This window comes from Bactrocera tryoni, chromosome 1 (genome assembly GCF_016617805.1).
Source record: "Bactrocera tryoni isolate S06 chromosome 1, CSIRO_BtryS06_freeze2, whole genome shotgun sequence".
Classification (NCBI taxonomy): domain Eukaryota; kingdom Metazoa; phylum Arthropoda; class Insecta; order Diptera; family Tephritidae; genus Bactrocera; species Bactrocera tryoni.
This window is the reverse complement of record NC_052499.1, coordinates 31967233-31982587: the sequence shown is the minus strand read 5'-3', so window position 1 is coordinate 31982587 and position 15355 is coordinate 31967233. Positions and strand designations below refer to the sequence as shown.

The 15355-nt window shown below is 32.8% G+C and overlaps 1 protein-coding gene across 11 annotated transcripts in view; it reads left to right on the top strand.

Annotated features, from left to right (window-relative positions):
- The window catches only part of LOC120773793 (tight junction protein ZO-1), a 74717-nt gene that overhangs the window by 37708 nt on the left and 21654 nt on the right, over positions 1–15355 (top strand). For 8 of the 11 annotated variants that reach the window (XM_040102911.1, XM_040102903.1, XM_040102894.1 and 5 more), the window contains one exon: positions 14643–14812. In XM_040102911.1, coding sequence (XP_039958845.1) covers positions 14643–14812 — 170 coding nt within the window. Of the gene's footprint in view, positions 1–3896; positions 5258–8441; positions 9365–12334; positions 12633–14642; positions 14813–15355 lie in introns of those variants that run through there. The other 3 variants (XM_040102928.1, XM_040102937.1, XM_040102945.1) reach the window with 3 other exon arrangements.

Genomic DNA, 15355 nt, shown 5'->3' with positions numbered 1-15355 from the left:
CATAATGTATATCGGAGAAATGGCTGGGTGAATGAGATGCGTTTTCACTGGCGGACACGATTTCTCATGTTTTGATCATCTGAAACACAAACACCCAATTTATTTTTAAAAAGTACGTGAATCGTTATCGTCCTTATTAGTATCATTAAAAAATTTTGATAATTAACAAAAGTAATTAACTTTTTTTTTAATTTTTTTTATTTTTTTTTTTACAAAAAATTTGTCATAACATTATCAATAAATTATAAAAATATAGGGACGATAGCCAGGAGTTTTGTGAACATTAAAAAAAAATTAAGCAAATCGGTTGAGTAGTTCGACCGGAATCATGTCCGCCAGTTTAAAAAAGTGTGTTTTGAGAAAAACGCGTTTAAAGTTTGAGTTGTGCACTACGAGCGCTCCGAACGTCGTGAGGTATTATTATTCGACACTTTCCAATGGTAAAGTGGGTTTCTACATTAATTCTAAGGGTATAAGGGGACAGAAAATGGATAAAAAAAATGTTTAATTACCCTACTGACCACTTAAATTTTGTATTCAAATACATAGGCTATGTTCGTAAATGCATCATGACTTTCAGCATAAGCAACAGTAGCAACACTGCAAGTTTGACGTTTGATACTTCTTATACAATTTTTGACAATTTGCAGATACATTTGTTTGCATTTTTGAACGCGTATAATACTAAAATGGAAATTTTGCTGAATCTAACACTAGACGAAATTTTTGAACAAAGAAATGATAGATTTTCTTTAAATTTAAGAAAAAGAAGGGTATTGAAGTCAAAAAAAAATTTATAGGTACAAATGTTTGTCTTTTAAAAGACAAAGTATTTATAGAACAAACTTTCGGGATTTTTAAGAAACTGTGCAATCTTACACAATTTTATCATAAATAAGGGAGGTTATTCTGAACATATTAACGATGCAATAACACATGCCGATATGGAAACCAACAATGAAATCGAAGGAATTCAAGATGCCCCCGTTGATTCAGATGATATCAATGGAATCGATAAAAGAAACTATTTTACCACTATGTTTTCATCATAAAAAATTTACTTTACCTCACCTTCCTTTATTTGAATAATTTTTTTATTACTTTTTCTGATGAACTTCATTTTAATTTTTATTATTTTCATTTACATTTTTAACTTCGGTCACAACTTTCTTCCACAATACATTTGTTTTCCTTCTACCCGATTTAAACTCGTCCTCCATATTCTACCGTACTCTCAGCAATAACTGTGGCTCCGCATTACTGAGATTTTCACTAAAAATTTAAAAATAATAATTTATACAATTACTATTAACATAATTTAACTAAATTTCAATACAAAAATTAAAATAAAACAGTTTTGCACTTACTTTTCGTCAGACATCGTAGTTAAATGCAGTAAACAATTTTTTGATAGAAATTATGAGTGACAACTGATAGAAGTATTGTATTTTTGAACGCTTGATTATTGCAGTGCTGCAATATTGGCATTTCTGAACGTTCTGTTTGTTATGCAATCGTCATGATGCGCGTCATGATGCATTTACGAACATAGCCATAATCTAGAATTATTGGCCGCGGTAAAAGTCCAGCGACATAAAATACTTTGGATTGTAATTTTCATAGTAAATACAGCTGTTGACAGCTAATTAGCAACGCTGGTGCTTATAAGTATAATGATAAAATATTTTGAAATACCGTTATTTACATTCCTAAAAGCCTTGCATTGTTTGTGTTACTCTACTCTATTAGCTACTAAATTCGGTAAGTTTTGTTGTTGTTCTGTTAATTTTTTCCCATATAGTAAATATGTTACGATATAGAAGGTGAATTAAGTGCGGCAGCTAATTAGAAACAGTTGTTCAAAGAATTAAAATTCCTCAAGGTGTTAATTTTTATTAATAACATTATTGATTGCTGGTAAGGGTGTGTTTCAAAATTGTGGCTTAAAATAAATTAAAATGTATTATTCAAGTTTTTCAATGAGGAACACCTACCCTTCGCAGCTACATTTTTGATCTTCGTCGGTCTGGAAAGATGTACAAAGAAATTTCGAATAAGGCCAAATGCTCAAAAAATATTGTTTTGAATTACCACAGTCTCCCGACGAGACACAAAAAAAGAATTCTACTGACTCCATAAGATTGATGGAATTTCAAACAAGGGGAAATACATCGACATCCTAAAAAATGTCATGTTGACATGAGCTGAGGGAAATTTGCCTCTTATATGGAAATTCCAACATGATAACGATCCAAAGCATACGGCGAACACACAAAAGTTTTTTGATGAATATCCATCAATGTTTTGGAGTTGCCATCGTTAGTACCAAAAATATCCCAAATGTTAATGCTCTTTTTGATAATATGAAGACGACATGGCAAACAACACCATCGGTATGCTGTCAAAGTCTAATAACGTCAATTCTCAGTGGATATGAAGTCATAAGTATAAGTGTTAAGCAATAAAATATTTATTTATTTTATTAATTTATAATAATTCATATAACAAAAAGAGTTTTATTATATAAATACATAAACGCAGCACTGGCTACGAGGCCTTCAGCCGTCTTGTAATTAGCAACAAAATACTAACTGAATGTAAGCAAATTTTTGTCATATCATTTTTTTTGCTTATAAAATATTTTCGTTTCGAATTAGTTGTCGCACTCAAATCGTTGTTTCCACATTTTTTAGTTCAAATTTTCATAACAAAAACGAATTTTAAACAAAATGTTTACTATTAGAGTTTAAGTTTAACATAGATTTCAATAAAATAAGTGAAAATATAGTATAAATATTATATATATTCTAATTAGTTGTCAACAGCTGTTATACGCAACTTTTTTAAATTGATTTTGAAAATGAACCAATTCAAACCTCTGTCATCCCAAAAATGTAATAAAAAAACTGTAATTAACTTCATCCTCTTATATGGTATAATGGCATTGCTTAGAAATAGCTCTTTAATTGGTAACTAGGAATGTACACTACTCATACAAAAGCCTTTGTTTCCGTCTAATTGAATAGCTTTTTCATATTATGACTTAACTGGCCGGTTTTCAATTTTTTTTATAAGGCATGGTTTTTGGGTAAAGATAAATAAATTATTCAGTATTAGTGTAATAAAACCGAACAGAGAATGAATATTTATCACACACAAAAATATAAACATAAAATGTTGACTGAACTGATACTTGTCCACCGAAAGCAGATGTACATATGTTCTTTGCTAAATTTTTCTGTCAATCTTGGTATACGCCCCGGAATCCAAATAGCTTTGACTGCTTATCAATTCCACTGGAAAATGCAGCAACTCTTGATTGTGACTATGTTTTTATTCTCTTTAAAATTTCGTTATTTCCTTCGAGCCTATTTGAGTAGAATTCGTTTTAGTTTCAATTCGTGGTTGACCGTTGAAAGAAGTGTGCTCGAAAGCTTTAAACGGAAACGCGGGTATTTTGTATAAAGGTCTTTGTTCTGAAAAATTAAAAAAGCTCAACGGCTTTGGTGGCGTTCTGGTTATAATAAATATTTTTAAATTAAACTTTAAAATCAAGTAAAACTAATTTAGCTTTCCAATTCATTGCTGTCAACAATTATTATTACATATTTTAATAATTCACATATATGTATCTATTTGGATTTGCAATTTTCTACTGATAACACTATTAATACATTCATTTAAATATTTTTAGGAGTTAGTGCATACATACATATGTACATTAATATGTGTGTATCCAAATGATATTATTGAAACTACTTTAAAAATTTACTTAACGTCATCCGATTACCACATAAATATGTATATATACGCATTTGTATATCAGTACTTGTATATGTTTATATTTGCTATCCAGTTACGATGGCACGACTTTTGGTATTCAGGTCAATAAAAGAATTAAAATGTAATCGGAAAACTAAATCTAACAAGTCACAAAAAATCGAGAAAAATGACTGGTTCATCATTAACAAATTAAAAGCGCTTACGAAGGGCGTTTTTTAAAGTGTGTCATTTTAGTGACGACTTGGAAAACACTCAATCTAACTGCATAAAAGTCAAAAGACAGACATACAGATGCACACGTTATTTAGAAAAACTTTAGAGACATAAAAAGGCATACAAAACTGAGGTGGCAAAGCAGAGAATGGCATAGCACCCTCCCGTGTGAGTGTTGAAGGAAAGCAACCAAATAAGCTAATTGGCTTATTACTGTGCTTTTTACGTGAGTCGCGTAGGGTAAAATCAAAGAGCCGTAACAAAAATACGAAATTACGAAAATAATATCAGTCATTCGTTTTCAAGTATTCGCGAGTGAAAGTGGTAAGAAAATGTAGCTGCGACAAAATTTTCAAAACATTTCATTCAAACCGTTAGAAATACCTAAGTGCAATTATACCGATATATGGATTTACATCTGCTGTGCTAATGTGTGTATGCATTCAGAAGAAGCCAAAATGTTGCCTACTTTTAGGATGACACAATTTTCTATAATATATCGAACGAACTGCGATCCACAAACGGTACAATGAAACTTCTACAATATAAATCACGGCCTAACAGTTTCAAAGCTAAACAGCGCAGAACTGTGATGCCTCCACAGTCTGCAACGGGCCGACGCAGTAGTGGCAATCGCGCTGGCCTTAACACGATCAATACACAAGCCCGCTATATACGCGCCGGATACACACCCACCGCTTTCATACGTAACGGCATTATAGGTGGCGGGGAAGGTCCAGGTGCTAACGGTCTTTACCAAATTGACGATCGCATTTACACCACAACGAAAATGTTTTTGCGCGATGCCTATATGTACCCTCGCCAAGCGGGACAAGCAATGGATCCCCGTTATCCATATGAACTTCATGAGTTTCCCGAGGAAACTGGTGCCGTTGGTCTACAGTTAGTAACCACGCCTAAAGTGCATATATCAGGCGAATACTTGGCTAGTAGCAGCTCAGCTGCATCAGTGGATAAACATAAGAATGAAAACCACAATAATTCCTCTTTAAGTCGTCGTAATGTTCGAAAAGCGGCCGCAGAAATAAGTTTGGCAAACGAAATGTATTTAATACAGAAGCAGCGTTTAAATGGTGACAGTAGTCGCTCGCGGGCTAGTAGTCTGACTCGTAGTCTTGGCAATAAGGAAGGCAAAGATAAAACTTACATTCACAATGAACTTTCGGAAAAATTTGAAACACATGATGCATCTGGACGGGGTTCCCCATACTCCACTATGTCCAATCGACGTAGGAAAAAGGTAGGCAGACCAAGATTTACGCGATTTTTTTTCATACCAAAATTAAACAACAAGAGTATTTTACTTGACCACGAATCTTTAAATATATTTATGTTAAGTGCACAACTTTCTTTATGAGATATAAAACTATAACAAATTTTGTTTGAAGTTTACAATTTTGAAATCATACACTTGTAAGCGTTAGAATATATAATTTTTAGATCAATTTATTAATTATGTTGTTTAAAGACTCTAAACTCTTCTTTGAAAAAGTCTTTATTTATATAGGATGCAGATTAGGGTGCTTCATATTAAGGCGACTCTTTTTTTCTGTGAACTATACCATGACATGGTACTTAAAACTTTTTACTCTGTGGAATATATATTTTTATTTTGTATAAAGTATCAGACTTTCATGTAGCAGAGAGGAAAAGAAATTATCGCCTAAAAATTAAGATTTTTAATACATTTAATTATTTGCAATGTTTCTAAAGTACTCTATATAGCAAGAGATAAGCTGACAAACATAAGAAACTCAAAGGTTTGTTACGCAAGGGATACACTTGGTTTAGAACATCTACTGTTTTATCTTTTAACAACAAATATTATACCCAAAAATTGATTTTAATTTAAGTTGTTATATTGTACGAGATAAGTGCGGTAAAATTAACTGTAAGGATGGCAATTAATTGTATAAGCGGAGTCTATTTGCTTGGCTTGAGAGTGAGAGTATTAATTATATGTAATTGTAATACTTTTTAAAAACCTAATTTTTATTTAATTTAGCGTAAACTTTGCGTGAATGCCATTCCCCATGGATTTGTGAATACAGATTTGTGTTTTTCTTATTGTGAACTTTCTCTACTCGTAAAGGAACGCGAATCCATGAAATTTGTTCACTACAAAATCTGTAGTTGGTAACAATTATCAATAAAATAAATACGTGGATGTGATTTATTTAATCGAAGTTTATGATAATGCTGATTACAAAAATGTTCTTTATTTGACTGACATTTTTTTAAAGTGGGCGTAGCCCCGCCTTCAAAATTATTTAATGTACACATCTACTAAACCGCTGAGTCTAACTCAACTAAACTTTCTGTGAAGAAATCTTTTTGATAGTTCTTCATACGCCATGAAAATGGGTAATATAAGGTAATAACCACGTCCCCTTCCGATAAAACGGTTATGTTGAAAATACTGTAAGTGCGATTGTCCACTGAATAAATCTGCCTTAAGTAGTAAACTTCGCAACTAAGATCGTGGATCTGAACAGGTGTAGCAATTGGACAATGAGCATGGCACCATCCACCTTTAGCTAAAATGCTATATCTGAAGAACTTCCGAACCAATTTGATCAAAATTTGCTTTGTGAGATTATTTTGCCATTCCTATTATACAGTGTGAAAATGGGCGAGATCGGACAACAATCACGCCTACTTTCCATATAACACAATTTTATATTCTATCTGATTTTATCATTGCCAGCATACAAATCAAACATCTATGAATTTATCGGGATTAAATTTTGCACAAGTGCCCTTTAGATATTTAATCTTTTGGCCAAAATTAGTTGAAATTTGAAACTTTCAAAGAACCCAGATAACAAATATTTAGGCCACCAATGCCTTTGGCTGATTTCTTAAAGCCTGGTGGCGTCATCTATATGTCAACTAGTGCGTTAGAATCTGCTATCTCTATTGATTGTCCAGTGAGAATTTCATGACATTTCATTGATTGGAAGTGAAGTTATTGCGTTTTAAGTGTCAGTGTGTTTGTGTTATCGGTGCGAAAAGGAGCTTCGAACAAAGAGCCAACATTAATTTTTGTTTTTAAAAGTGGTTTCAACGTTTTCAAAGTGATCGTGAGGGCCAATCAAAATCCGTGATCACTGGAAATTCACGTACGACGGAATTCATCAAATATCAGCCGAAATCATCATTGAAATTCATGGAAATGGAATTGAACATCTCCAAAACATCGATTTATCGCATTTTGACCCAACATTTGGACGTAGAGGCCATTCAAAGGCTTGCATCGGCATAATGGCGGCCATACCGGCCAACGAGCTAAAACACTCGTTCGACATGCTTTTGGACCGTGCAAAAAGCTGTATTGAAGCAGAAGGAGACTATTTTGAATAAAATAAATTGATTTTGCCGAAAAAATTATTTGTTCTGTTTTTTTTTGAGTCCTGTTTCTTTTGGAACGCACCTTGTATGTATATACAATTAACATACCACATTCTTATTAAATGCTCTTACGGTTTCATTAAGGTACCTCACATACCGTTACCAATCTATTTTGAATAAAGTCAGCTGAGTAATTCTTATTTTAGTTATATAGGGGTCAGGTCAGGTTTTCGCCTAGTTTCAAGCATAAAGATACACTGTTATGAATAACATACGTCCTCTCATTTTCATTGAAATAACAGACATATTGGCTGTTGACAATGCGTAAAAAAATATAACGTATAATCCTTCTCCACAACACTCATAGGTTTCCTCCAAAACTTTTCTGGAGGTGAAAAATATATTCACATTTTTGTGAATTGTAGGTAAAAAAAACGATTTTGCCGGAAATAATTGTAATGCATTTTATCATATTATTTTGTTTTACGAAAAAGCACAAAGAATTTCTTCATTTAGAAGTTAGGTCAGATATATATTTTTTGCTGATAGTATATTTTCTATTGTAGTTCAACGTTTATTTTGAATAATGCAAAAACTAATCAGGTCTTTATTAAGCTGCCCGAGTTCTTGACACGAAACAAAAAGCCGGAAATATTTTTCCAGTTCGACATGTTTTTACAACCGTACTTTTTAAATAAAATTTTCATACATTATGTCAAAATTTCACATGAAATATAGAGCACTTTTGTCACTGTGTACTATTTGCCGTTGCTTTATTCAGTAGCAATTTTGCAGTTTTGTAGCCGAACTCAGTCTTAGCCAGTCGATTCGAATTCGAAGTAAATTATTCAGAGGAAGCAATGGCTTAAGCGTTCTCCATACGAACCTTTTTGGTTTTCGTCACTTGTGCTCGCCAACTTCGCTGGAATGTGTCTGAGAGCAAATCGAGTCGCAGGTAGTTTAACATTTCGGTTGAGTGTGTTCGCGTCTGTAGCACTTGAGCAACTTTAATTCATTATTCAGGCGCTTGCATGAGACCATTTGTAGCTTCAAAAGCATGTGAGATTTCATCGCGAACGGTTGTAATCAGCGGACAAATTGTAAAGCACCGTCGAAAAATGTAAGGTGTGGTGCGAAGCGGGTTGCATTGCAGTGGAATAGTATCTACCTGTATTGTAACATTGGGATCTGTACTTTTTACTTAATATTGCTGTGTTCATGCCTTTTGATTGGCATCCATGCACGTTAACGTGGTACCACTATTGGCAGAGAGTTTTTATTTCAACGAGGATAGTGTGATTGAAATGCTTTTGCACAAAAGAAATTAATGATTTGTAACTTATTTAAATGATTAGTAGAAGAAAAGTGAATGTGAAATCTGCTTACGATACAACAAATTTAAAAAACCAAAAATTATTTAAAATCTTTGCAAAACGTTTATAGAAATAAAAATCAAGTTTTGGAGAGTTATTGTGCATCAATACATAGTGATTAAGTGAAATTGCTCGAATAGTTATGTATATACGTACATATTTCATATGCATAAATTTTATATATATGCTTGATAAATATTGCAAAACCAGTGGCTCCTGTCCTCTACCTAAATGTGAAAATACCTGTTTACACTTTTGCTGCATAATAAAGGAAACCTTTGCTAACCTGTTATTCGCGTGTTTTTGTCATGCTCTCCAATACTAAACTAAAACTCACACATACAGAAAAGCTGAATCATTTACTCTATAATATGAGTTATTGTAAATTTTGTAACAAAGAAAAGAAAGTCAGTGCCCAATTCCGGCGGAATCTAAATCAGTGTACTTTAAATATTCACTATGTTGCAATTGCAGATAAATTACTAATAATTGCTATCTTGTTTCAAAAGAGTTGTTGGTGCTAATCATCGTGATTAATAAATATAATGAATAGTGCTATCGGTTCCTCTGGGACCAATCAGCTAGCTTTGCCAAACAATAATTTTCGGCTTGACTCTCAACAGGTAACATATCATACATTTAAAATAATGAAATTATGTGGGCTACGAAAATCAGAAAAGTTCTTGTCGCATGTTTTTAAAGGGGTTAATGTAGCTAGATACTAAAGACTAAAGAAACGAACTTGAATTGTTTAATAAAAATATTTACTTTTAGATCTTAAAATCATCATTCTCATTTATTTATTCCACACGATTTTAAAAGTGAGAAGGCAATGAAGAACAATTCGATTTTTTTCTCGATCTGTGTTTCGTTCAACAATATTCATTTATTAAAGGCATCTCGTTTGGCAACATGGCTAAACTGGTTTATTTTCAAGCAACTACGTTGAGTGCGCCGGGACGAGTTCATAGCGTCGTTTGGCGCACCGTCATTGACTCCAGCAGTATTTGATTGAGATTTTTATTTGATTTGATTATGCTTGTTAAAAGAACAAACGCTCTCGTGCCTGATCACCCAGTCGAAAGCGAATTTAATCTGGTTATGACAAGATAGAATGTTGCGTTCTTATTGCCGTTTCGTATGCGAGCAACGTTTTGTTAAATATAGTGATTTTGCCATTAAACGAACATTGCAAAATATCGCGAGAAAATGGGTTAGTGTCTTAATGGAGAATTGTATTTAGTTTCTTTCTAGTCAACTTATTGTTATTCAAGTACTAAAGTTTTAATTTTTTGTTAAGTAATGCTGACAAATTATCAAGTTTCAAGAGAAACGAAAAAACAATTGATTTTAATATCATAACTTTATGTAATCGAGACAGGTGTCTATTTATATACTCTGCTATATCATATGATTTCACTAAGTTTTCTACAAGTGCAGGTCTACGTTGATACTTTCGCGGGTACTTATAACTCTTTTGCCCGGTTGAACTCTCTTGTAGAAATGTTAATGATAGCAAAAACAGTTTATAACACCAATATTCAATTTGTATTTGTATTGTATTTACCAATTGCGAAGTATGCGATAAATGCCACAAGTTTGTGACATTAAATGAGTACCACTAGTATTATTATTCAAATTGGAAAAGTTGACTTTTAAGTAAGATTGTAATGGTAAATACGTTACTCACTCAAAGCTTAACAAATTTGTAAATGACATTTTGAATATATTGCGAAAAAAATAAATTCTATTTGATATTTTTGTATTTTTTTGCCAATATTGCATTATATCGAAGCTTCACTATGTTATTTGAATAATAAAATACACTCATAGAATAAGATATACGCTTTATTGAGCGTAATCCTGTGAGTGACATAACCATAAGTGCGTTTAAACTAACACTTATTTTATATGCTCTAGGGTGGTCGTATGTTTTCAAAAATACACTTAAGCACTCCCATTTAGCTCGATGTTTATCTTCCGAGCTCGCTTTCATTCAGTGTATGTGTGTGCATGTTTATATTGTGACCAGTATGAATGCACTCATATGCACTTAGTAGCGTTGACGTCTGACGAATAGCCTCAAGTGTTGCGCAAAAATTCATGCTTTTGATGTTTTGACCGTTTGACGTTTCAACCTACTTTTACTTTGCTGTTTTCAAACGCTTTAGCTTCTACTGAGAAACAAGAAGAGATGAAAATTTCTTGCATGATTTTAAAATCTACCGGGTACGAGTTTTTCAAAAGGTCTCAAATTTGATTCCAGCTTATTAATATACTATGTATATGTATCTAACCATTCTGACATGCGAGTCCAGCTCATTAAAATTGTATATTGGGTTCAACGGAAGAATAATGTATTTAATAACTAAAGATACAATACAAAATATTGTTTATGTAAAATATTTTTTTATTGGTGGGTTCCTATTGACATTATGAATAATATAGTGAATAAAAGAGGACGAGTAAATTAAAGGGAGTTATTTTTAAAATTTTAATTAACAATCATAAATAGAATATACTTGCAAGAAATGCAACAAATACATGCGTATGTACGTAGATGTGTGTACATGCTATGTGCATATACATATGTATGTAAATATGTGTGTTAGTTTAACCTCCATTTAGAAAAACGAGCACTGCTTATAAAATTTTTTAAGTAAAATCAATACATTTTTTTATATTTGCGTATCTATAAACATGCATCTACCTACATATGTACATATGTACTTGTATTTTAAAAAACTGGAAAAAATAAAAAATATTATTCGTTGCACATACACACTTGCACAAGGTATCTAACCCAAGCTTATTTCGCTGAAGAATGTGGAATGACTACTTCGCAGGCCCTCATTGTACCCTAATGTCAATGTATATGTACATATGTGTGCTCATACTAATATAGGCAAATGCACATAAAATCCAATATCCAACACTGGTATTGTACAATTGTCGGTAGGTATTTACATATAAGCACAAGCATTCGCATATACACATAGTATGTATGTACATATGTATGTAACGTCTGACGATTTGTAGGAATGATGTCGAAGATACATGTGTAAGCATGAAACGGGATCGTTTCAGAATCATTTTGTTTGTTGGTTTTTATTCACATTTTTGTTTACATTTCATTCTACGGAATTACGTACATGTGTACTTGTATGTGGGTACTGTTTCCTCAACATTATTTTTCTATATTCCTTTTTCGAGTGCATTCGCTTGGATTTGTACGAATACTTGTACAATAAGCACGCACACACAAGCATGCGTTTGTAAATGCACACAAATATACACACACATACAAATAATTTGTTCTCTTTATTTTTGCCTCTGAAGTCAGACGATTCGCCGAGCCACGTTTTGTGGGCTCAATCCACACACCATGCAAGCGAGTCGTCTAGTTTCGTATCGTGTTTCAATGCGTGAGCATAAGTTTGTATTTTTGCTGGGCGGCTTTTTTGCGCGTATATTTCCCAAAAACGCAGTCTTCTTCGCCGAATAGCAACTTTATCATAAAAAAATTGCAAAATAAACAAAAATAGTTAATTAACACACTAGAGTGTTTAAAAGTGAATAATAATATATTAATTTATATTTAATTTCTTATGTTATATATGAAGATAGTTTTGTCGGTCAAACAGGCATGTGCCTTGTCATCAAAAATGTAAAGACTTTTGAGAATAAATCCTTGTGAATATCCAATTTGTTGGTGTGATTTTGGGCCCAAATTTTGAGAGCATTTATGAATTATGAACATCTTATACTAAATCTAATATTGGTCTTCGCCGCCTTTTCATCTGTGACCATTCGCATTCCATGAAAATGAAATTCCCAGACTATATCCCGAATAATATAGTGGAAAGCAGAAGTACCTCTTTATTGAGTCTGGTAAATATGTTTTCCGTTGACAGAGCATCTAAAATGAAATTTTTATTGAAAATAATAATAATATCAATTGGCAATCTGTATAAATTATAAAATTTAAATAGTGAGATTGTTGTGAGACGATATCATATTAACTTTCGTACTTATTATGATAATTTTAGAAAACTTTATTTATCTATTTCAGTTGGTTTACAATAAGATAAACTTACCAATTCGCTGTTATAGTTTGTTTGTTTACATAACATGACCAATACCAGTGTTGCCACATATTGTGTTTTGAAACAATAACCAAAAAACGATCTGTTTAACAAATACGGTATAGGGACAATGGTTCTTGTTTCTGCACTGGCGGTCTTCGGTCGCGCTGCAAAAATAATAACACCGATCGGTCCAATACAGCGGTGTTCATAGTTCTTTTGTGTTGAACTACTTTCTGCACTAGCGACCTTCGGCCGGGCTTCCAAAAAAATAACCCTGGTCGGTCCAATAACGGATTAGAAAAATCCAACGGAAAATTTTCTTGGAATATGTATATCACATTTAATTCCCAAATAGTAAGAAAGCTAAAAATATGGGAGTTTCCATTGGAAATATGAAACGGGTATTTAGTAAGTATTTTATAATAATATTTTTCTCTATTTTTTTTTAATAATATACAATCCACATGTATGAAACAAGAGTTCATTTTGAACCATGTAGTTTATATACATATCTAAAGATGAAACAGAAAAATTTTTGATTATTTTTTGAAGACACAGAGTATGGCAGCACAGCACAGGTTTCAGAGTATATTTATTTTCTTAAAAAATTCATAATAAGTGTAAATTTTGGATATATTTCAATGTGTACAATGTAATTAAAATATATTAATTTAAAAAATGTGTGAAAAGTGCGTTAAACACTGTTTTTTTTTTAAGTGGGTGAGGCCTCGCCCTCTAACAAGTTTAATGTACATATCTCCTAAGCCACTTAAGCAACAACAAACCAAATTTGTTAAGGACAATCAAACCATATAACCTTACTGTTAAAAACTACTAAAAGCGCGATTCATCAATAACTGAATACGCCAGACACTTTAAATTTTACCACCGAGATAGCTTAAGAAGAGCCTGTATGAAAATTGGACGATGGGCGTGGCAACGCCCACTTTTTCGTGAAATCCCATATCTCGGGACTCGTCAAACCGATTTCGACAAAATTTAGTATGTGGCATTCATATGTCACATTGTTAAAATGGACGAAAACGGACCACAACCACGCCTACTTCCCATATAGCACAATTTTAAATTCCACTAGATTCGTTCAGTTTCCAGTACAAAAAACGAGAAGCAATTAATATAACCGATAAAACTTTGCACGAATAATGTCTTTAGTGTGTGCCACCTTATGACCAAAAATTGTTTAAATCTAATAACTGTTCAAGCCAATAGACACCGAATATCTAGACCCCGGTCCTATAGTTGACTTTCAATCGAAAACGTCAATGTGTGATATATACATATAACTGGTTGAATCGGACCAATACTTCCTTTAGCCCCCATATACGCAATATAAAGATTTTCAAACCTCCGGGTGATTTTGAACTGAATATATCGGCCAATATGTGAGTTGTCCCAATGTGAATAAGAGATCGTGGTTTATTCATAACAGTGTATCTTTGTGTCTAAAATAGATACATTTGAGCGAAAACTTGGCCAGCCCCTATATAACTAATATCAGGATTTTCAAACATCCGGCTGATTTTACTTTATATGATTGGTTTTACACCTTAAAGTATTTCCCTGGCTTTGATTCTTGCAAGTTGCAAGAGTATAAAATGTTCGGTTGTACCCGAACTTAGTCCTTCCTTACTTGTTTATTTTATTTTACGGAAGAGCCATGCATTTCCGTTCTTTTGTACATGCTGTCCCACATACATACATTTTTGAGCAGCTATGACATGTGCAAATGTGTGTGTATTCATAATTTTATGAGTCTATTAATATTTATTATCATCGTTTTTTATTTTTACAGGGTGATCGTACAACATGGGAATACCACACGGTTTCTGTGACACGTGTTCCGGGATATGGATTTGGTATTGCAGTTTCAGGCGGTCGCGACAACCCACATTTCGCCAATGGTGATCCATCTATAGCTGTAAGCGACGTTCTAAAGGGTGGTCCTGCCGAAGATCGTTTGCAGTAAGTGAAGTTGTGCAGCGAAATGTACTTTTTGTACACATATTTACATGTGTAATGTTTAGTATACCTAAAATATTCACGAAATGATATTAATATCAAAAAAGAATCTCTATTTAACTCCTAATTTGTTAAAGTTAGGGAATATCGGGACATATCACTTTTGGGTAATATAGACATATCAAATTCAAGAATAGATTTCCTTAGTCCTTCTATATGTAAATACTTTTAGAAAAAAGTAACCACAATTACATAAACCGTCCATAACTCAGCATTTCTTCTTATCTAATTAAGTTTAGAAACAATACTTACATCGTAGACATGGGATTTATGCGAGATTTTTAACTGAAAGCCCAATATATAATAAAAAAAAAATCGTAACACACTGGTTGTCCGAAATATTATATATTTTTATTTAACCGAATCAGATAACAATGGTAAAGTACACGAGTAGATGTTTGTCAGTTCGCCCGCGTTTCGACACGGCGGCTATAAGTGACTCTGGAATACGTATTTAGTCATAGAGAAATAAGCGCCCACGGAAAA